Source organism: Liolophura sinensis, chromosome 1, assembly GCF_032854445.1.
Source record: "Liolophura sinensis isolate JHLJ2023 chromosome 1, CUHK_Ljap_v2, whole genome shotgun sequence".
Taxonomy (NCBI): domain Eukaryota; kingdom Metazoa; phylum Mollusca; class Polyplacophora; order Chitonida; family Chitonidae; genus Liolophura; species Liolophura sinensis.
Genome location: NC_088295.1, coordinates 67,368,565 through 67,393,324, shown reverse-complemented (window position 1 = coordinate 67,393,324; position 24,760 = coordinate 67,368,565). Strand labels below are relative to the sequence as shown.

The 24,760-nt window shown below is 39.1% G+C and overlaps 2 protein-coding genes across 2 annotated transcripts; both read right to left on the bottom strand.

Moving 5' to 3' along the window:
- Nucleotides 1-3,710: 3,710 nt before the first annotated feature.
- Nucleotides 3,711-11,132, bottom strand: LOC135463523 (uncharacterized). Its single transcript, XM_064740785.1, has 3 exons — nt 10,913-11,132; nt 4,820-5,089; nt 3,711-4,027 (listed from the first exon to the last, which is right to left on the bottom strand). The coding sequence occupies exons 1-3, from the start codon at nt 11,130-11,132 to the stop codon at nt 3,711-3,713; spliced, it is 807 nt and encodes a 268-aa protein (XP_064596855.1).
- Nucleotides 11,133-14,611: 3,479 nt separating this feature from the next.
- LOC135462043 (uncharacterized) lies at nt 14,612-23,875 on the bottom strand. Its single transcript, XM_064739381.1, has 9 exons — nt 23,784-23,875; nt 21,086-21,268; nt 20,211-20,329; nt 18,170-18,236; nt 17,781-17,894; nt 16,541-16,625; nt 15,617-15,705; nt 15,199-15,309; nt 14,612-14,842 (listed from the first exon to the last, which is right to left on the bottom strand). The coding sequence occupies exons 2-9, from the start codon at nt 21,266-21,268 to the stop codon at nt 14,612-14,614; spliced, it is 999 nt and encodes a 332-aa protein (XP_064595451.1). The 5' UTR covers nt 23,784-23,875.
- Between the last annotated feature and the right edge of the window lie 885 nt (nt 23,876-24,760).

The following is a 24,760-nucleotide window of genomic DNA, read 5'->3' as shown; positions in this document are numbered from 1 at the left end:
CTCACCTCAGGTGCAAAACGAGAAATGCAAATCTTCTGTCAAAACCCTCAAATTCTAAAATTTCCAAAAAACATACAGAAATCCATTTTAACGGCTAGTTTGGATTTACTCTAATTACCTAAACACTCACCTGAACTTTCAAATGTTATTGGGTAGGGGTTTACAACGTCTTCCAGCGGCCTCAAAATAGCCCCGGGTTTGGGATCTTGGATGACCTGTGTAACCTCTTTTGGTTTGGCTGTGAACATTGCACAATGCTTTCAAAACATAGCAAGAAGATAATACGCGGCAATACAATGTCAAACCATTGCACGTTCGGGTTTTCTTAACAGATTTTATACAATGTAGTGAGCATGAAGCGAAATACGTTACGAGATGAAACTTAGCTTTCTCTTGATAATAATAATAATAATCATTAGGTGAATAGCGACATCTGCTCTGTTATTATTTCCAAAGTACCAACAATACCCAGCCTATGAATGATTAATTTATACATCTTGTTTCATGGTTATTCCTAGCAGCTATTTAATTAAGCCTTACAGAGTAGACATGAAAGGCCTTGATTGCCTTAAGCAGTGCTGTATTTCTCGTTAAATGAGCAGACTGACCACTCGGACGGTGTTTACTGCAACCAACGCCATACCAAACAAATGCACAGAGACTCCGTTATACCCAGAATTAGTGTGGGATACAAAATGCTCACATCGCGTGCCAGAAAATCTAAGGCTGTGTCAGTAGAAACTTCAGCCTACAGAGATCGTTATCAGCCGGTTTTCGATGTAAGATAAGCGCTTCTGAGGCGAGAATACTGTGCTGTAGAGACCTTTTACAGAGCTCAGCAGATTTTAATATTACGGCAGCGTAGGGAGAAGGAACTGGTCGCCGGTAATTAGCCTGACTGATGAAATATTTAAGCAATGGAGTAAAGCCAATTTCCACCATATGGAAAATTAAGAACTTTACATTAGATCTGTTAGCATTCTCCGTGAATTAAGAGTTTCACACAAATGAAGAAAATAACATGATGAAGAAATGAAAAGATTACAAAATATAAGTTTTTTAATTTTTTTGTAATTGCCCGAAAAAATGTAGACGACAGGGAATTCTTTTTGTAAGCTTTTTGTTAAGTAATACCGCTGTTGATCATGTGGAACAACCGTAAAGAAATAAATAAACAAATCAATTTTAACAGGAGCTTTCACAACTCGCGTCTATTCTTTAATATTACCCCCAAATGATATTAACGAACCACAAACTATTTACCTTTGGGTGCCATGAAGGCCGATGTGACTTGTTGTCGAAGCCGCAGTTTTCTCAGTTTGTCCTGCAGCACCCTTTGCTTCATATCCATCTGCTGATTCGAATATTTCATTTCCGCTTCTAATTCCACTTTTTGTCTCTGGAGCTGGTTATTGTTTGCCTGGAACCTCGTTCTGAGAGAGAGGTTCACGTGCCTACTGTTTAGACTTACTGTTTTATCTGCCATGACTCAGGCGACTGTGTGATAGATTAATGTTGTAAAATCCATAATTTTGGACACCATTTTGTCGTTTCTAAAGGCACGATTGTCGACGTTGGATTGGGGCTGTTGTCAGGTAATGATTGCTCCGTATTACATATAGTTGAACGAGCTGTGTCTGCTTTCACGGACCATGAAACAGAATCCACTGAACCAGAATTATAAGTATTTGTTAGTACTCTCCCAGATGTTGAAGTTACTTCGTCTGAAATACACCTCTAGAATTTTGACAACCACGTCTTTCTGCTCAGTTCGTCTTGTCATCATCCTGGGATAATTTCAGGATATGTCAGATTCATTTCCTATAACTACATATTAAACTACATCTGACCGCAGTAAATAATGGCTACGAACTTTGTACCGATTGTGGATACTTATTCGTTCAAGATGATGTCAAGAATTGGCGTTTTGACTCTGCTTTGAAGTCGGATATTCTATTGGTTTTGCTGGGAATCCAGCAGGTGCGATGACTTGTATCGACAGCCAACCTGTTAGTCTGCAATCGTTTAAAATGTAACGCGGAGTTCTTTACAACTAGCTATGCAACGTAACAGCAATGAAACACCATTACCTGGCGCTCCGTTAAAAATGCATCAAAGATTCCATCTTTCAATTTGGCCGCAAATTAAGACGTTTCACACTTCCAAGTCAGCACGAAACAGTATTCCCTCTTTCCCGGGAACTCTGGGCTCCTGTCCTCGGTACATCTTTCCAGTTGATTTTTGTGAGAGGTATAATTTCTGCAATCTCCAGTAGCTAAGCTTGATCTTTGGTCCCTGTCTTTGTCTTGATTTTTGATGGAGTCTTGGAAGATATTTGAATTTGTCTGAATGAGGAACATTGAATCCCAAATAACAGATGATTGTGTGGTCCAGACTCTTTGCTAATGGATCACGCGGACTGTCACCGTAATACCTGTACGTTGCTTACGTCCTTGTAATGATTTCACGGTGGCCTGTCTCCAAGTATAGAAGGCATGTGCATCCGGTTTTTTCTCCAACGTTCGGCGGGTTTAAGTACGCCATCTCTATTCGTATATAGACATCAGGAACATGACGCTCACGTTACGGTGACTAAGCAGTTAATGTCACATCCATCTTTTGGACTGATCACCTGTTTTAAAATCGGCCAGACAGAAGATAGCCCATCCCTTGCCGCTAATGAATCCGTAATACCCTAATGCTCGGGTATGTGTAGAAGTCATTTCCTACTTTCCTATGTAGTAACTCCAGGAAGTCACGCTACCTGCAAAGGCCATATGGTACCAGAAGGCATGGGAACAATCGGGTTATTGATCGAAGCTCCACTGTACATACATGTTGCTTGTATGGATACATGTTTGTTGTACAATGTAGGTGATGTAACTGAAGCATATCAAAGGCAGGGAGCGAAGAATGTGTTACATAGATGTGGTATCAATGTAAATTCACGCATCACTTGTATAGACAATTTTCTGTTATCTTCCGATAATAAAACAATGTTAACACTAGAATTCCGTCCACTGTTTCATCACCTTTAATGAGCTATTAGCCTATCTTTAAACAGGAAAGAGGTTGCTCGAAGAGAGTTTTGTCAAACAAAATCTTTTATTTACAGGAAGCGTGTCTACACGAGTACAATAAAATGGCCCCTGTTAAGGAAATGAAAACATGAACCCTTGATTGACAACAGCCATAAATTATACAACTTAGGAGTTTCTTTTAATCTATATTCTTAAGTTTCATAGAATATATATAATCGATAAACATGTAAGCTGGATATGCACAACAGGAGAAATGAACAAGACAGTGTACATGTATATCTCCCCTATAACGTGAGATAACGGTACCGAGTCAATAACTCATTTGGTTAATGCCACAATAAAATGTCTCTTAACTTAACTTAACTTAACTTAACTTAACTTAAGATTTGGGTTTAAAGAAAAACTTTTTTCTAGAAGACTTCTTGGAAATAAATATCTAAATGCAAAACTACTTATGATTAACATTTTATAATGCCTTTTTAAAATAAGATAAATACATCACATAAAAGAACACATATCACAGTCAACTCATAGATAAATTATATCAGATATAAATGTGGCAGTCAAACCACATTTTCTGTCCATACAAGGCAATGGTATCCAGAACGTCTTTCTGGCGAACTACAAATGATTAAAATCCAAAAAGCACGACAGAAGTATTATTTTCTATTATTTTTTATTGACATCAGTCAGCGACTTTTTGATTAGAGCATCTCTGCTTTGTTGTTCACTAGTCTTCCGAGGTCGTCGAACTGAAGTAATTGCTTCCGGTTCTCCTGCCCAGTATAGATCTTCCACAGAAGACAAACTCGACACCGAGCCTCCTTGTTCGCAGGAACTTAACTCATGTGACAGGAAACGAGCAGCAACGGCATGCGCAGACGTATCTTTCAGAGCTTGTAAACTTCCGGTTTTTGTGTCCATTTGAAGATCTTCGAATTCATGCGAAACCCTTCTACCTCTCACCCTGGCAGCCAATAGTCGTGCTGGAAAATAAACAACGAGTGAAAAGGAAATACAACAAAAGAAAAATATTGGTTCCAAGCTTCAGTCCATTACCAAACGTCATATGGACATTTCAGTCCTGATTCCATCTAATTTCATAAAATATTTCAAAAGTAACTTTACTCGTAATTATCAACTACAAATAAGTTCGGAGGTTCAAGTTAAACAACATTATCGATTGAACAAAGAATATAATGCTGTCTGATAGACGCTCATAACACAGGAGACCATCTTCCAACTAGCGTACAGACGCTATGAGTATTATTATAATAATGGATATATCCTTGCTCAAAGTACATAGGTCGATGAATGGCCTATGAAAAGTCAATGCTTAGTCTAATCAGTCCACATATAGTGTTTAAAAACCATCGGGAATTCCAGTTCATGTTGAAATTTCTCGAAAATATAAAAATGTGAATGAATGTGAAATACAGTTGATGTTCACATCGTGTCGTTAATCGTTAGGCCTATAACACACACCTATACCCTACAGAAGCTTTTACATGCATTTCAAAATTTGCATTCAAACTTTGTCAGTCAGTTTCCATACTTCTTACTGATTGAATTGCAACTAAACCTCAAGTAGGGATATATACCGTTTCTTTCATCAGATGTCTTTGTGTTACTGACGTATTGTTTCTCTAATTAAATCTATTTTTTTAAAATGATATATGTACCGGTATCGAAACATTTCCAACGAAATTCACAGAAAATCGGTATTCTACGAATATATTAAACATTATCTTATACTTTCGCAAAGTTTAGAAACTTACCTGTCTCTTCTCTTCTTTCATTGGTTCTCGGTGATCCACTGGATCTATGACTCGCCGGCACATCGTGTCGTTTCCATGACGACCCAGTTGCTGGCCTTCTCCGCACAAGACCTGGAGAGCTTCGGTTACTCGGATGTTGTGATCTGGAAGGAGACGGAGTTCTAATGGCAGGGAATGTAACTGGGTAAGGATCCACATCAGCCGAAGGACATTTCTTTACCACGGGCTTGGTTCTTTGCTTTTCCAGCTCTCTTGATTTCGCAACCGAATCTGAAGGACATATACATTCATTTCATGAAATGAATTTTCAAAAAATATTTGGTTCGAAATGATCTTTTGCGTACATTCATGTCAATCGATAAACGTGAGTTATGTATACGTATACAGGTGATTTGATTTGACCTATATAATTAGCCGTACTTAAGGAATTTTAATGATTAGTGCATTTCTTACCATTCATTGTGCATTACCATTTCCTTCCACCCATAAACCTTACTATCGTTATATAATTAACAAATCCTTCAATATAAAACACCAACAAAGTCATTAGCTACATACTATTCGTATCGTATTGTATTCCTCGTTTATAATCAAACTGTTAAATGCTGTTAATATATTGATGTAAACATTATTAACACGTTATAACGTGACATTAATACTTGCTTGCAGAATGCTGATTGCAGACTGTTACTATTATGTTAATAAACGTTATCTACCACTTAATTACAACCCTTGTACTCTCAAATGACTATATAGTTTTGCTGAGAGGAGTGCAGCGTGTTTCTCTGCACACACCTTCATACAGAAGTCTTTCATATATTCACGTAACACTGGTTGTCATAAAAATCGTGTTTGAAACAAATTAAAAGTTTATATTGCGTATTAAGTTTATATAAATGTACGTGTTTTACTCTTTATTACGTTTGATTTACTTTTGTAAAGTCAGGGTGCAAAGGTAAGTGAGCAATGTTACGATCTTTACATTGTCGTTAAAATTCTTAACAAAAATGTCTTAGGTTATCATTAGGTCAATTGGCCTCCCTGCACCTTAATATTTGACACGTGATCGGACACAGATCATCGCCATATGTGCAGAAGTAGCACTGCACTGCACACGCCAAACTCCACACAGTGAACACATAAAAAAAACGAATAAAAAGAAAACAAAAATCTAGGAAACATATACAGAAGTGATTTAGACACACGAAGGACAAACATATTACCATCGAGATATATTTTGATGACTTCTTCTGAAAGAGTAAAGGGTTATTGTAATGATAATATTTCTTGATATTCATTTATTCTGATACATTTTACTAGCGCCCTAAAATATAAGCATTACCTCTGAGTAGCAAGCTAGGGATTACAGACTCCTCCACGTGATTGGCTGTATTAAGATATGGCGTACGAGGGGAGCTGGTACCGAGTCACCATTTCAATTGACATTCTACAGAGACAAGTTCCCAGTTTGCTCGGTAAAGTTGACTCTCTATGACTTGTGAGACTCTTGTATCTTGTGAGTAAACGCTTACAACCATACAAGGAGAGTCATTGTCTCACCTACCCGTATACCAAATTGTCAAGTTTACCATTTATGTTTCAGCTAAGGTACAATAGGTCTATGTCACTGTATAAATTTTGTTCACAGTCTTAGTTTAGTTATTGATTGATCAGGAAGGCGAAAACATATGTAAATATTACAAGTCTGTTGACGTTGCACAGATCCTCTACGGTTGAGCTGATATTTATGATCTCACCAACAGGATATACTCGAAGCAAGCTACATGCACCAACGTAATTAGTAAACCAAAAAGATACTTTCTTGACAATGATCATGATTTTGACCACACCCACTGCATTTTTGTCCATAGCCATCTTGACAAAATTCCATTAAAAATGAAATTTGCAATCACATCTTAAGCAGCCATTGCTAAACAGCTTTTGAAATATCAGAGGTTAGAACTTTGACTAAAATCTTTGTGTCAAAATGTTTGTGAACACTGCTGCTTATGACTGGTGAATTACGTGTTCATGATTGACTGTTCGGAAAGGTATAATAGACCATAAATTATGACTTTCTTTATTTCTTTCTGCCGAACAAAGCCCTGTAGCTAATCGCGTCATAGTTACCAGTTTTCATTTTAACTATAATTTTCAAACTTGCAAGATACAAGTTGAGACAACAATTTTCCATCCCAGGAATTCCATTTTAGGAAAGATATTTCTGTAGTAAAGATCGACGACATTACAGTACGCATTTTAATTATATTCAGCTTATTATTGTTTTAATTGTGAAAAGAGTGAGTGAGTGAGTGAGTGAGTGCCTGGGCTTTAACGTCGTATTTAACAATATTTCAGTTATATGATGACGAAGGGATTCTTAGAGATCTGTGAAAAGAAAGAACTTCAATGAAGGCGAAAGGAATATAACATAAGCCGTATTCGGTAAATTGGATTTCATATACAATATCTTTTGCATTCTGCTTTCCAGGATATTGACTGATCTTCAAGCTGTTATTGATTTTCTGTCACCTTTTCTTTATTCGCACTAATCGAAGGCTCTGTCAATCTTTGAGACATTATTTACATGTAAGATTACAAGCTTGTCAGTTCAAGAATGTCTTGGCTACTAGGCTTATCCTAGATCTGTCCGTGTGGCTTGAACCCTCTGACTGCAATTGAGTAGCCACCGAGTTGTTCCATGATAAGATTGTATCACTCGACTTGAAGCAAATTAGGATATTCAAAGCTTCATAAATGTTTTAAACGTGTTCAATACGGGTATCAATGATTCAGGCAGTAGCAACAATGCGGGGATCCTCCCTTCCTAAAGTATTTCGGGTTCAAGCTGGGCAGCCTACTGCTCATCTTTGTCTTTTAAACTATAGCCATGTATTACAAGAGAACAATGATCAGTCCGACGTGGGCCTGAGTTGCCATATAGATATATGCATTATGTTTACTTCTGATTTAATATAGCATTCAACGATATCTGTGTATTAATAAGTGTATAAATAATTAATAACGCACTTATAATTAAGACGTACAGACTAGAGAGAAAAAGCAGAGCAGCGACGACAGTGTGACACCTGGCAAATGGTCACATGTAACAGGTGAAATACGGCCTCTTGTCAATTTCCCTCAGTCAGGATTTTATTCCAAATGTTCACGTAAATGCATAAAAAGATACACTTACATATCCCCTAGGACCATGGCTTAAGCAGAATTTGGAAAGAAAAAAATGCAGTGAATGTTGTTAATTACAACGTATTAGACGTCACTGTTGTAGAGTTACTCAAAATGCTGTTTTGTCATCACATTTAACATACATTATCATTAAAACAATGCAAAATAGGCCTCGGAGATGCTTAGTCCACCAGCAGAATCCTGGTTTATGCAGGAATACATTATTTTTATTCAAGAAGTGCAGCATAGAGAAAAAGCGAGCAAAGCAGCGACAACAGTTTGATAGCTGGCAAATGGTCACACGCACTCGTTGAAATATGGCCTGTAGTCAATTTACGTCAGTTAGCGTTTTATTCTACCTAATCATGCAAATGCGTAAATAGTAGCAAATTACACGCCCTCTAGCACCAGTCCCATTGGAGTATCATGCATATTGGTGCCCAGCTTGTGTTGAAAACAACACTGGTGACATAGAGTTACGGTATAGTCATGACAGAACCCACCATTGTGCTTTATGTACACTGACGGAGATTCAAACATCATCATTATCTTAGAACATGTTAATTATATAAATAATTCACCCAGAACATGTATGAATAAAGATCTTCCAAACATGCGAAAAAGTTGAAGAATTACATTAATAAGAATACAAATTCCACTGTGTATAAGCGGTCCACCGCAGACGATGTGTTTTGATTTATCTAATTGCTGATGATTAATTGGAATGGCGCAGAAGTATATTGGAATCAGCTGTGCATCAAAGGTAAATTGTCCCTTTTTTTCGATTTGGGTATGGAGAGAGGAGAAACGTCATTGCATGTTCACTGTACAGGTCAAGAACTACCCCAAGGGCTATGTTGCTAAGCGTGAGACCTGAGCAAAATCCTCATTCAAACTATAAGCATGCAAGCCTTTAAACTTTGAGATAGTCCAAGAATACTGCCCGGCGTCAGTTTTAGTTAGACATACGCAGTTCGGCCATTTGAGTCCTCCCAAATTGCCTCCGAACTTGTGAATGTTGTAGAGAAAATTGCAAGTCGCATGTGGTGGTATGGCATGGTACCATGTAAAAGTCCGGGAGAAGTAAGAAGTAAGAAAAATTAATACGTGTAACCTTTTGTGTTACTTTCTGGTGCGTCTTGTGCGGCATTCCATTACGGCAGAGTTTTAAATATGCCAACACTGGCACCAGCCAGCTACAATTAAGTGTGTACCGTTGTGACATCAACGAAATATTATATTAAAAGAGATCAAAGCACAAAGAACAAAAATGACAGGTGTACCGTTACAGGCTCCGAGGCATGTGCATTCCAAAACGAAACCCAAAAACAAGATCATTCAAGAGAACAGTACCCCCAGCAACAACGACAACAACATCGCCCTACAATGCAGCTATTGGGCTTCGGAATGCTTAGAGAATTTCACCAGTGTAGTGGAGGCGCGATCTGGCTGCCCATAAACAGGCTGTTAACACAACCCGCCAAAAAGCTGTGATTTTACGGTCAACAGATGGAGCTTACGGTAACTGTATACAGTTTGTGTGATGAGAGTTAATTTGCCGGTCAATCTACTGTGGTGTTCAGACTCAAGCAAAGTATAAATTACTCCACGTCACTGGCATCTCTGTTTCATCTTTAAAGACGGGTAAGTTTACCCTTTCAACTAAAAGAGGGGGGGGGGGGGCTAATTCCTTTGCTCACTATCGCACACGGTTGAAAACGTTCCAACATGGCGTTTAGTATACTCATGCACTCATTCTTTGCTCTTTGCTCATGTACGAAAAGACTACTCTTGCTGATGATACGGCAATAGTGCTCTCTATATTAATGAGCAGCAAACATTCTGCAAGGTAACTCACACATCCCCTGCACTTCCATAGCCACTGGTTCGAATATATCATTCAGCTTAAGACTTTGGTCAAGAATTGCAAACGCTTTAAATGACAAACTCTGAACAGGGAAGAACTCAAGCTGTGGTTGTTACACCATTTTACAGTAATGAATCAATGTACATACATAATTTGCAAAGAAAAATATGAAAACACTGTAATATTCCTAAATATACCTGTTCTTTTGTATTAACTCGATACGAGAAACTGGTAACGTGGTTCTATTTTTGGGAAAAAAATAATAGGGTATATATGTACATATGTTTCAAACTAGCAGTATTTGAGATTTAGGTGTATTGTAAAAAAAGTTCCTTTATCCAAAGTTTAATAATAAGAAAGCAAACTGCCCCTATCCCTTGTTCACTCAGTGGTGCATGTCCACTGCCTGATCTCTATCAACGGTTTGGGATTACACAGAAAAACGATCTCGCGTGATATTTACCGAAGTCCTTCAGATCTGGGGAAATTGAAGTCTTCAGTTCAGCTGGTATTCTTCTCACAAGAAAATACAAAAGCGAATGGTCAAGAAACCTAATATCATCTTGGATCCATGTCTGACCACCGCGGTTTTATAATTGCTTGCTGAAGGAGTGGGATTATAATAGTTGCATGGTATTAAAATCATAGTTGTGAGGGGAACGCTTCACTAACTATATAGGTCTATAAATGGTTTTTTGATGCTTGCACTAAGTACATAATTACTATTATTTCATCATTTCTTCAGATTTTGTAAAATATGAAAGCCTTGTAGCTGGTGTTGATTGTGTTTAAATACAGTGCAGGGCGTAACTGTATAAATGGGTCATAGGATCTTTATATTTTTGGCCCGTAAAGAATTAATATGTGATGAAATATTTTACGGATAAGGACTAATCACACGCGCGGTACATGATATCAACAGTTCCAATCAAAGTCGATATCTTTCAATGAATTTTTTGAAAAATAACCGTCTTCCCCGAATCAGCAGTATTACGACAGACACATGAAATAAAGCCTACCGATTCTCGATCGATTCTTACCTTTTATTGTCGAATTCCTCTTCTGCTCTATCTTTATCTGCCGCAAACTTTCTCTCAGTTGACGCTCTTCTTTAGACATTTTTGCTGTGGCCATCTTTTTTTGAAGTTCAAGCCCTTTCGTTTTCTTGACTAATGAGCCGCGTCTGGCGGAATTCTTGGTCTCGGCATGTTTGAAACTTAGCAGGCTCTCGTTCAGGTATCTGTCTACTTCTTTATCCATGATTGTCCTGGGAGGCTATACTCAAGTTGAAAGACGTCGTTGAGAATATATATGCTTATCCCCGATATAAAGTTTTGTGATGCTGGCGTCAATGATGCTTTAAATCAACGCGTTTGTACGTGAGAGCACCTGAGCAATTCAAAATCACAACACAGACAACGTAATATCTGTACACAACTAGTCGATACTAGGCTAGTTATCAGGTCCGCTACCGATCACGTTGAACAGGGCAATGGGACAGCCTGTTGACCTCCCCAGGGTACACCACGGCCTTATCGCGGTCCACAAACAATCTCCTGCCCCTAGAGACTTAACACTGGAATGGAAGGCTAATTTAGTCCTCGTCTTTACCATCGACTGAACTTCCCCAAATTTGATCGGGACCATATTTAATTTGACCACATGCCGAGCTCAGGTAGACGGAGCCCCGATACAGTTTCAGTGAAACTGTCACCTAACAGTGTTAGGGCAGGTAACGTTTAACACTGTACAGGTAACGTAATGATGTCTTCAAGTCCCAGATACCTCCAATTTGATGTTCCAAAATAGGTGCCCACTCATTTAGTTTTTCGTTGATCTTTGTTGAACTTTCTTTAGGCTTTCCGTATTATTACTAAATGTTATCGTCCAGAGAGTTTATCACAACCTCAAATGTACGATCACGAAATCCATGGTTTCTTATCTTTAAGACGCCTTTCTTTACATAGCTATAAACCAGAATGAAGTTCGTGATCTACGATAATTCAGTCGTTGTATTACACGCGTATGACTGATGTTTAACGAAATACAACATGTCTATCTTGAACCTTTGGGCCCTGTTTGACGAACCTTGTGTTTCACACTGCGTAAGGTAATAAATTAAGTATGTCATCTTTCACTGTGGTTTTACCACCAGTGCCATCATTTTCGAAGATCAAGTCAGGTTTATGTGTGGCTCACTCTGTGGAGAAAATTAAAACAAACCTTTGTCCTGGTCTCTCAATGTTTATAGTTTATACACTCTGCCCAGTTGACGTCAATTCCAAAAGACTGTCGTCAGTTTGGCGGGCAGAGCAATGTGGATTGCTTCGCGTTGTTAATTATTCATTGTCTCAGGTCAGGGAAACTGTAAACATGTCGTCAACTGAGAAAACTTACGAAACTCTCAAGTAAATAACGGCCATGTTAAACTGCCACTAAGATGGGAAGTAATTCATTCTGAAATATACGATATCAGAGCAACACCGATCCAGGTAAAATGGTGACCGTATACACCAGAGGTCACCGTAGAAGATTTCTGGTCTCACGAGACAGGAATAATGTGCGTATACAGCAACACAACATTTCAGAATCGTCACGGTAAACTGGTAAACAGCTGACGTCTTCAGTAGTCTTGAAACAGTAGCTTGTGAAAGTCAAGAAAATGTTTACAATCTACTGTTATCTTGCACGTGAATAAACACCAGAGGTAATTAAACATTTAGTTTAGCCCAAAGAGGCAGAACTGATGTGTTTCAACAGTTTATGTTTCTAGTCATTTGGCTCTGTAAACGACTAATTCACAGTCGTGATCAATGTCATAGGTTCTGGACATATTCTGTTAGATTGGAGACAAGCTATTTTGGTGTTTACTTACACATCTGGTTTTCATGCAAATGTTCTTTGTTCGAATACTTTCGTGAGCGTAGAGTTAATTTATTTCACTGATTAATAAATAAAAACGCTTCACTTATTGTACGGAACTAGGTTTTATATCTGTTTATTTTCACTGGTGCTTAACGCCACATTCAAGAATTTTTCATTTATACGATGGTAGTGCATGGCAGTTTTAATGGTGAAGGGAACCGATGTACCCTGGGTTAACCATCGACCATGAAAAGTCATTCCGGACATTTTCCACGTGCAGGAAACCGATGTACCCTGGCTTAACCACCGACCTTGAAAAGTCATTCCGGACATTTTCCACGTGCAGGGAACCGATGTACCCTGGGTTAACCACCGACCTTGAAAAGTCATTCCGGACATTTTCCACGCGTTACATACAGATACATGAAGGCATGCACACCACAGTTGTGAAAGACAAGTGATATTCAAGAAAGAGATTTCGCAAACGCTCTTTCGAGTACTGTCGACCGCTTACTGTCGACCAAAAGTTAGACAGGTGAATTCTACAATTCCGTTGTCGAAGGCGGGGTTTGAGCCTGCACCACGTCTGTCCTAACTGTTGAAAGACAAGCACGTTTATTCATAGGCCCACGGCCCACTACCTGTTGGGTGGAAGAAACTCCCTTCACCTCCTAAATGTCATTCAGTTCTTAAAGCAGCATCCTAACCAGCGAGTACCAGAGAGTTCCACACAATCCACCAAAGAACTTGGAAAGTATATAAAGTTGTAGATATAATGTAGGCCCACATTTCAGCCAAATGCGGTCCATGATTGACTGATTGTTTCTCAACACCGTACTGTGGAATTTTTGCAGTTATTCCTTCGCGGTAAGTTTTCTGGGTGCAGAGCCCGTCTTCAATGAACGTAAGACAAGTCAAACGACCATACCAGTTCCGTCCACTGCTTATTGTCCCCTACCCACAGTGACATTGGGAGAGTATATAAATTCAGATCTAATTGTCCAAGGCGCTCCAGATCTTATTGTCTAAGGAGACCCAGATCTAATTGTCCAAGGAGCTCCAGATCCAATTGTCTAAGGAGCCCCACGTCTAATTGTCCAAGGAGCCCCAGATGTAATTGTCCCAGGATCACCTGATCTGTCTGTATTAGGAACCCCGGATTTAATTGTCCAAGGAGCCCCAGGTCTAATTGTATAAAAAGTCCCAGACCTAATTGCCCAAGGATCCCCTGACCTAATTGTTTAAGGAGCCTCAGATGTAATTGTCCAAGGATACTCAGATCTAACTGAATAAAGAGCCCCAGCTCTAATTTCCCAAGGAGCCCCAGATCTAATTGTCCAAGGAGCCCCAGATCTAATTGTCAAAGTAGCCCCAGATCTAATTGTCCAAGCAGCTCCAGACCTAATTGTGAAAGTAGCCCCAGATCTAATTATCCAAGGAGCCCTGGACCTAATTGTCAAAGTAGCCCCAGATCTAATTATCCAAGGAGCCCCAGATGTAATTGTCTAAGGAAACCCGGATGTAATTGTCTGATTAGTCCCAAGTTTTCAAGAAACATTTCAAATTAACAAAATCACGAATATCACCGCTTTGCTTGTTCACAGAAAAAACGTCTTATTCTAACTTCATAAAAAGATGTCTCTGTTGCCATACAGTGCTAACCATTAAAACGGAAGAGCCAAGATTGATTTATATGATGGAGAACTACCTAAGCTTTATTGCTGTAAAGTAGATCGAGTTACACATAACTTTCTAATTACCAGGTAACAAGGGAAACGATGGTAAGATGTACCATTGCTCAAAAAATGAAAAACTCAATTAGTGAGTACATGTAGCAAAGGTTTCCAGATTTTGAATTATTATGTATTTCATTCTCATGGACACGTTTCTTCAGTTTTCTCATCTATTTGATAGTCCAGTGCCCCGGTAAGCTTTGCTCCATAAATAATTTTGTACGTGTAGTTTTGAAATGTGACAGGTTTGTATTTGTCCGAGCCGTCCAGGCACCTGACCTCAAAATCATCCGCCATTGCCGGGAAATACGTCAGCGACTGTCTGTCAGTTCTCCTAGGCGCGAGATCAACGGGAATAGAAACCCGATGGAACTGAAAGAAACAGAAAAATTTTTTTCGAAGATGTAGGCCTTTCCACTTTTTTTCATGACAGCATAGTAAGTGACAACAAGGAGAATTGAAAGCAAGAATGAATGGCTTGTATTTTAGAATTATTTTTAAAACAAACGCAAATGCTGACAATATTGAAATCAAATCCAAATCTCGCTGTTTCGGCCGCGGATTTAAGTCAAGAGGTTTGCCAAATCTTTGTTATACTCCTCCGATGTTTTCCACTCATAAACCTGACCCTCGTCATCTAGTTCGTCAGTACGGCGTTAAACGTTTATCAGTCCAATCCATTAGTATAGTAGGCTGATAAAAATTCCGAATGACTGACGCAGACTTACTGGAGCTTTTAGCCTGTCGCTGGTCCATCTCTGCATGAGTTTCCCGACTAACATGATCACTGTGCCCGGGATGTACGGTACAGCCATCCACTCTCCCGATTCTTTCTTAATCTGTATATACACAGACACAATTATTCATGCACATTAAGACATTAAGAAATTTAAACAAGTTTTATATTTTATGGCTACACATTTGGGAGTTTCAGCTAAAGAGAACTTTCCTGAAAAATGGAACCAAGCATTGCAGTGTTATGAAATACCGGTCAAAACTCTGAAAAGCTATTTCTTTAGCTACACCTGGTAAGTGATATGACCTATATATCCTTATATGGAAATGATGCCGTTATGTGGAAATGGACAAAGGATCATCTCCTTCGTGGTAACCACTATTAAAGGGACTAAAGTTGAGCTTTGTCACCTCCAGTCCGCCTGCACTGTCCTGATAGATGAGGTTCACAGTTCCAATATCATAATGGGGGTGGAAACGAACCTGTCCGGGCTGAGGCACTGCAGAGAGAAAGATTGAAAGCCACATCATTAGCCGTTTTCTTCTATACCACAGTAAATGCAAAATGAGATGATTAGAAGTGCTGCTGTTTTCTGGTGTGAGAATACCAACAACAGCAGCATTTGCTCAGTATCTGCCGATGGAGTAGGAGCTGGGCCCATAACAGTTCATGTCTGAGTACTGTCTGACAGCTACTTATTAAAATTATTCGTTCCCTGTTACACACCTACTTACCAAAATCATCCGGTTACTGACTTATACGTTGGCCCCTTTTTATCCAAATGATCCTTGTATTGACAGTTATTCTTAACTGACTTACAGCTATATACCCACCAAGGTTTTCGAGTGCTAACATACAGCTTCGTACCAAAATACAGCCATTAACCAAAACACTCGGGTCACAGCTACTTAGGGCCTGTCGCGCAGTCATCCCAAATTATTACGGCCGTTTTCAGTCATCCGAATACTGAGCTACAGCTGCTCATCACAGTCATCCGAGTACTGACTTACAGCTACTATTCACAGTCATCCGAGTGCTTACAGCTGCTTTTCACAGTCATCCGAGTTACAGCTGCTTACCAGAATCATCTGGGTATTGATTTACAGTTGCTTTACAAAGTTACCTGGATGGTGACTTCCAAATACTAACCAAATTTATCCGGATTCTGACTCACATATAATTATCAAATTTTTTATCCGAGTACTGACTTATAGCTAATTAACGAAATAATACTAATACTGATTTACAGCGACTGTTCTAAGATCATCTTGGTTCTAAGTTACAGCTAATTACTAAATTTAACCTGGTAGGCCTACTGATTTACAACTACTTACCAAAGTCATCCGGGTACCGGTGATATAGAGCATCTCTTATTTCCCCGAAGTCGTCCATGTGATAACGCCGGATGTAGCCACGGTCCTGAAACATCAATAATTACATAAAGGTATTCTACTGATTAATTAATTAATTAATCAATAAACAAGCACCGACCGACATTCTCCCAGCTCGTGATGTAATTTCACTGCACGTTTCCAAGTTAACGAATTATCATTCCCAGTAACATGTTTATTTCCCAATGTTGAATATTTAAAGGTAATTTACTGTATGTGACGCCTGTTACCTGTGGTTGTTTGTGAAGAACACTTTTAAATTTATAGGCCAGGGGAGATAACTATTCACTGTCGGTTTATGTGATTTGGGCTCGGTGAATTCTATTTTGTTTTGGCGTTTTTTTAAAATAATTTGGAAGGGGAGCTAATAAGGAGTTCAGGACGCAGTAGCAACACCCACAGGTTCAAAACGATGGCACAATGAGCCGTGACATATAGTAACACAATCGTGATACTGACTTACGTATTTTATAATATGACCTCATGATTGTGACACCGACTTCTGTATTTTACAATATGACCACATCATCGTGATACTTACTGCCGTGTTTTACAATATGACTACATAACCGTATGTCCTACTATATTGCAATGCGTAAATAAAACCGTATTACTGCCTTCACTATCCTACAATACGGTAAAATAAGCGCGATACTGTCTCTCTTCTCGATAAACAGAACTGCATTACAGCATTCAGTGTCTTACAACATATCGCGGTAATACAACTGAGATAATTCTTCCTTACCTCGCAATATTGTTACTGAATCGCGATACTCTCTTACCTATTTTAAAATATGTTTAAAGAACTAGAAGCTGTAACCCATGTAACACAAAAAAGGTATTCAAATCGTGATATTGTCTTCCCTATCTTACAATAAATAGTATCGTGATACTGTCATCCACTTTAGCATATTGATATATCGTGACAGGCTCATCTCATTTGCTAACTATGACACTGTCGTCGCTGTTCTGGTTTTACTCTATATGCTGTAAGTCGTAAAAATCTATCACAAGGTCATTTACTGGATTAATGAAAAAAGCTGGGTTGAATATGCATATATGAAGGATCACCACACTTCTATTATAAATGGGGAAATTATGCCTGTACGGTTTATAACATCATTTTAATATTGGAAAGGAACTCGCTTACACAAAGTTGCGAGGAGTTTGATTACACACAAACCTTCAAACCGAGTCCGACCCCCAACACGTCGAAGACCCGTTTGGACAATTCCTGAAGCTCGTAGTACACGCCCAAAGCTGCGGGTTTGAATTCAGCCACCTCGTCCGCCCAGAGCTGTATCAGTGACAAAACCAAGGAATTAGGACTGTATTTTAAGAACATACAACAGATTTCCAGCCTGCTCATGTACTTTAACAGTACAAACATATTTGCTTGACTCACCCTTTTGTAGCTAAAATGTCAAACAAGCAATCAGTTCCTGCTTTCTATTACAATGTATAAAGTAACTCCATGGTGAGTCTATATCTATATATTAAAGTCTATATCTACATGACATGGGTTGCAAGATTCAATGTCAACATAGGCCTGAACACAATGAAGGTACGTACATCGTCTGCCTGTCGAGGACACACCATGAACGTCTCGTACCTTTCCACAGAGTTCACTTGCTTGGACCTTGTCAGCAAAACATACAGAATTAACAAGTATTTAGATATTATCCTATCTTTAATAACTAAGAAAATGTGAAACTAAAGCATATAGCGTAAGAATAGTGGTTACATGACAGACATAATTTTGATTTAATCTTTAATGGATTACATCTATCGTCGAACTAATTGACCGTTCAGATCACGTTTTTCAAAGACTGTCCTGATATTGAACTCATCATTTATTTATTTATCTGACTGGGGTTTTACACCGCAACTAAAACTATTTCACTTATACGATGGCGGCCAGATTTATGGTGGGAGGAAACAGGACAGAGCCCGGGCCTTGGAATCATGAAGCGATCTTAGGCTTCAGTCAAAATTTCAATCATTAAATATGGTATGTGCCTCTCCGTTATTTAGAGGAAATTTGTATGACAGTAATTTACCCAGAATTTACGTTTTCAAGCAATATTTTTACAATGTTATGTAAGAAATAAAAGTTTTAAAGTGATACGAAATTTTGACTTCGTGATCCCGGGACATGTGGAACCCACAACCATCCGTAGGTTGCTGGCAGACCTTTCCATGTATGACCGAAGAGAAAGCCAAGGTAAGATGAAAATGAACTGCCAGCGATTATATCCGTTTACGATTTTAGGTATACGGTTTTACCCGACTGAGGTTTAGACTTATGAGGAGGGTTCTCTGCCTACTCTAACCGCTATGCGATCTGTATGAACCAGCTCAGAGTTAGGCGTAGATTTACAATCATACAACTCCAAAAAGTAACCGGTAACATTCCCCACCCGACCAAGAAAGTCGGATCCCAGCGGTGTAAAAACACTCCAGGTTCTGCTGTTACGCTGCAAAGCTTGCAAATTTACCTCTTTGCATCACGAGCAAATCTATACAGAAACAGTGAGATATTAAGGAAAAGGAACAAAATATATTGCTCAAAGAGAGACTTCTTTTAGACGGGTCATATTTTTCACATTGATGGGCTGCCTTGAATGTGGTGGTATAGAAAAATTAGCTATTGGATAAATCACAATAGGGTTTCGAGTTCGAACTCTTTTGGTCGAGGAAAACAAGCCCTACTGTATCATGTGACCTCTCAAAAATGATAGGCAACAATTGCGGGGTCAACTTACTATAAGATTTGGCTTCTGAAAAAAGTTCTGCAAAATTTATTTCATGTAGACAAACGCTGGAGAAAATTGAGGAGCTGAAGTTCTATGACCTTGACAAGTTTCTAAAGGAAATAGGTGTCATTTGTGCCTCTGAATCACAATGAGACAAGTGATCGGTAAATTAATGTCTACAGGGGCTGCCTAACATTTTTCACAGGTCACATGATACAGCCGGACTGTTAATACCTTCAACGAGAAAAGAGTTTGAACTCTATTCCTCGATTGCTGCACATAGGGTGTGAAACAGTTATGATAAAATAAAATACTTTGAGAGTGATTCTTGACAAATAGTCACTGGTATTGCCGGTGAAATCCAGCCACTTGTCTATTTAAATCATTTAGGGTTTTATTCTAACTGTCCATATATATGCCTAAAGGTAGAAACGTAAGCTCAATAGAAAACCAGCACAACTGCTCAAGGAGAAACAGGTAAAACATGTTGCTGCAAATTATTAGATGTCAATAGTCAACAGTACTTTTAATGTGCTAGATTAAATCATCATCAAGGCAATAGTTCTTATGCGTGCAGTAAGATAAGAGCGTAGTTCACGTCCAAGATGGTGGCCCCCTTAACGTGTCCTTTCTTTTTTCATTTATGTGTACATTTATTTCTTTGATTAGTCTTTTACGACGCACTCAAGAATATTTGACGTGTACGGCCTGCATTAATGGTGGAGGAAAGCGGGCAGATATTAGTGTTTATGTTAGTGCAGTTCATTTATAAGTCATTCGTAACATTACCAAATACTGAACACTTCTAGGCAGACAACTGGTCGTTTTGGTTGCAAAAGTAATGACACGGGTTTTACCTTTCGATTTCCCTTGTGACGTAGCCGTGAAGAATAGCATTGTCTCGTTGGGCGTACTTATTTTTGATTTCTTCGGGCAAAGAGAAAACTTCTCTTGTTACGTCAAACAAGTGTTTAGCCTTTAAAAGACACGTAGATAAGAAGATTATATAACTGAATACTTTTTCCCAACTCGGGTCCAAATTAAATTGACCAATGTCAGTAATAGACCTTTCCGAACTTTCAATCAAGAATACGCAATTCACTAATCATAAGCAGTACTGTTGCAAATAGGTCACCCGGATGCCCCACACGATGGTTACAAATGTTAAATCTTTTTGTGACGCCATGGCGTCACGATTGCTTTCACCTGGAATTGAATGAAAACTAACGTTGTCATGAGAAGTGGTAATGTTACATCGGATGTGGTGGATCAACCCATACCTTGCCAGTTTGCCCACAAAGAGTAATCGTCAGAAATGAAAAATAAACTATATATAGCCCAATTACATCAGAAGGTTTCTGATTTGGAGAAAGATAAACACTATGCCATGCTTTCTTCTGTCAGTGAAAGCTATCGCTATGTAACGGAGAAACTAGTGACTTTATGCATATTTCACAGCTATGGCTTTTCCATATATCGAGATGGGCACTGGGAGGCAGAGCGATCAAAAATCTTTAAATCTGTACTTTGAGACTGTAAGTCGCGAAGTCTATAACCCTGGTCTATAACCATAACTATTTCCATCGCCGCATGACAAACACCGTCACTCCTCGGCCACAAATAAAAAATAACAACCAACAAGAACAAAATTACCAGTGAAAGCAAAGGTAAGTGACGAAATCAGCATACAGCCATTTATCATGCTCCTAAGGTATTCACCATTGTAGCTTACCTTCTCAAGAGATATCCCATGATTCTTCAAATAACAACAGCCGAATTCTTCTAAAGCCTCGACTAGGTTATCAGCCAATGGTTTTAGCTTGTCACTCTCCCTTAACGGCGGTGCTTCGCTTGCCCTGACATTTGCAATATTCAGCATGGAAAAGTCCACAACAGGGAGGTCAGTTGACGTCATCTGCAGGAAATTGTTTTCATCGATGGTTTAAATCATTTTGGTGATTCCTTAAAATGGAATGACAATTTCATTTTGAAGATTTTCACAGCCTGTGTACAAGATGAAATGCTGCTAAATTCAGTTTGAAGATTTTCACAGCCTGTGTACAAGATAAAATGCTGCTTAATTCTTTTATATATTTGTAAACAGTAAATGAGAGTTGACTTGTTCTATAGATATAGCTTACGACAATGATGCTGTTTGATGTCCACGCTAAAAAGAAAAAAAATGGAAATATGCTGTAGATTTCTGGTATACTATAAAAACTGTGCAGCGCAACTAGTATCATCAGTGAACAATAGTATTTTGGTATCCCAAAGGCGTGAAGTGACGATGGAAAGCAAGATCTCTAAATGAGCTACCGGGGACATTCCATTTCGTCTTCTCCTGACGTTGTTGTTGCGAAAGGAGGGGGCATATCTGTGTTCTGTTCTGTGCTATTGAATAAATTAGGAAAGGCTCCGGTTTCCTCTACCCATAAAGAAATTCTTGAGTGTGGTGTTCAACAACAATCAAATAAATAAACCTGGTACACTCTGTGTAAATCAACTGTACAGGTGTATAATACCGCTTGGCCACGCCATTTCTCTTTCACGTTTTCATGGAGTACCTAGTTTAATTCAGCTACAGGTTTCAGGTAGAACACTGAACACCAGTACAATTATGATGAGAAATAAACGATGGCCGAGTGAAACCTTCTCTGCAGTAAACACCTTTTCACCACCCTATTACCAACGGTTTCTATATGGATCTTATTTTTAATAGCAAAATACAGAGCATGGCTCTGTGTTCAGGTGGTGAACTCCTAATTGCTGGCACACCATGTACAGATTCAGTTCAGGCTGTAGGTAATTTAGATTCCCTTGCTCTCATTGTGACAATAAGTTGTATACCAAGGGTTATTCATCCATTTCACATTTAAGGAGAAGCACCTCTCTCCACCAATTTGGAATGCAAGTCTGAAGTAAGCCAGCTACTGGCCCAAGGACAGTGACTTATCTCTGGTTTTCTCCACCTGTAATAAAACTTACCACCAACCATTGTACAAGTGAAAATTTCTGAGTATGGTGGTAAAAAATTAATTAAGAAAAGAATTTAATACCTATTGATCAGTTCATAGGGTCACTAAATAGTTGTGTGGCTTGCAAGTTAACTTGAACTACCATATTTTTTTTTATCGTACGGAGCGTTTATTGGCTAACATGATTACAACACTGCCTACTTGTATCTGAATATGAAGAGTATTTCGACAGAGCGTACAACGGTCGGTAGGTTAGGACGATCTGGCATGAAAAAGTAAGGTAATCACAACAGGTGAACAACAGGTAAACCTTTTACAGAACATGGCTCTGATTATATCCGAGCATATCATCTGTATCTGTATGTTTAAGATTTCAACGTCCAAATATCATGAATGGGCCACCGTGGCTCAGTTGGTTAGCGCGCTAGTGACCCAGGAGTCTCTCACCAATGCGGTCGCTGTGAGTTCAAGTCCAGTTCATGCTGGCTTCCTCTCCGGTCGTAAGTAGGTAGGTCTGTCACCAACCTGTGGATGGTCGTGGGTTTTCCCCGGGCTCTGCCCGGTTTCCTCCCATCATAATGTTGGACCATAATATCGTGTGACATGCCTCCAGCGTGTATATAGCAGTACTTAACATGTAGGGAGGGAGTTATAGCGTCCTGATATGTTTATTTATTTATTTGATTAGTGTTTTACGCTGTACTCAAGAATATTCCACTTATACGACCGCGGCCAGCAGTATGGGAGAAAACCGGGCAGAGTCTGGGGGAAATCCAAGACCATCCGCCGGTTTCTGCCAGACTTTCCCACGTATGGCGAGAGATGAAGCCAGCATGAGCGTGACTTGAACTCACAGAGACCGCTTTGGTGGGAGGCTCCTGCGTCATTGCACTGTGCTGGCGAGTTAACCTTCTCGGCCACGGAGACTCCTGCATTCGTCCTGATATAGAAATGGATTACACTAATGAGAGACATAGCCTAATCATTGTAAAAGTACAAGGGAACTTACTTTGCTGCGAAAAGTTCCAGATCTCGTTTCTCATAAAGGACATCAAATATTGTGATTTGAATCTTAACTCGCCAGTACTGAATCCAGCTACGAAAGAACTACCCAATCAACCACGGGCTGATGTACGCATCTAGAATGTAGGCCTAGTCATGTGTTACTAGCATGTACGTAATCATCGCCACCTGTTATAGCGGCAGGTCAAAATAAGTTTGACATATCTACACTGTAGGTCAGATTGTGATATCGCTCAGGCCGCGGGATCATGAAGCGATCTAAGTGAAAACTTCAGATCATTAAATTTGGTGTTCCAGTTTTATTGCAGTCCGCTATTTGAATTTCTTGCTTGCTCGGCTAAGACTGTACGACGAAAGACCTCTTGTGACCAGCGAAACCGAAAAGAAGCATACAGCTATTTCATACATCATACATGTGTCTTAACAACTAACCTTCAACAGGCACACCGGGATTTTGCAAGTAACAGAATCCGAATTCTTCTAAGGCTCCAATTAGGTAATTAGCCAGAGACTTCAGTTTGTCCATCTCTCGTAACAACTGTGCTTCGCTTGTCTTGACATTGGCAATGTTCAGTATGGAAAAGTCCATGATAGGGAGGTCAGTGGAGGTCATCTGATAAAGAACAAACTATTGCACCCGAGGAATTTCCTGGTCAACCTGCATAATTTCTTTAAAACTTCTTTAAAAAGTTTCAATTTGTGATAAGGTAGGACAAATTATCCAGAGTTTGCAATCTGTCAACAGGTGTCTCAAGACTTACGCAAAAACACAGCTACAGTTAAAATGTTTAGGTCAGGCAAGTTTTAAATTTGTACACTTATTCTGTACTGCTGAAAAATGTACTAACCACAGTTTGAGTTCTTTTCTTTGCAATTTTTGACCTAAGTCTTTATAATTTCCTTTATAAACACGAGCACTCGTTGCAGAGAACGATCTTAACACCAGAGAAATATTACTATAGCTAGAATGACAACAGTTTTTGCGTACAGAATGTCATATAATCATAGCTTAGGTCAACTTTTTGAACTAACTTGGCAAAAGAGCTTACTTACAAGATCGGCAATAAATGCAGTTCATGTTATCTTAGCTAAAATGACATCGCCGCCTACATAAAGATGTGCGGTAGGGGTAGTAAACGTATGTTAGCAGTACAAACGTAAGGTAACTGTTGAAGTCATCTTAGTTAAAATGACCAAATAGCCTACCTACAAAATGTGTCTGCAACTGCAGTTCATGTCAATCTAGCTAAAATGACTTTATAGCCTACGTTCAAGATGTGAGGTGACTGTATAGTTCAACTCAACTTAGCTAAAACACCAATGTAGGTTAACTACAAGATGTGAAGTGACTGTTGTTCAAGCCAGCTGGGGGCTCAGTTGGTTATCGCCACAACGACTGGAAACTGTCC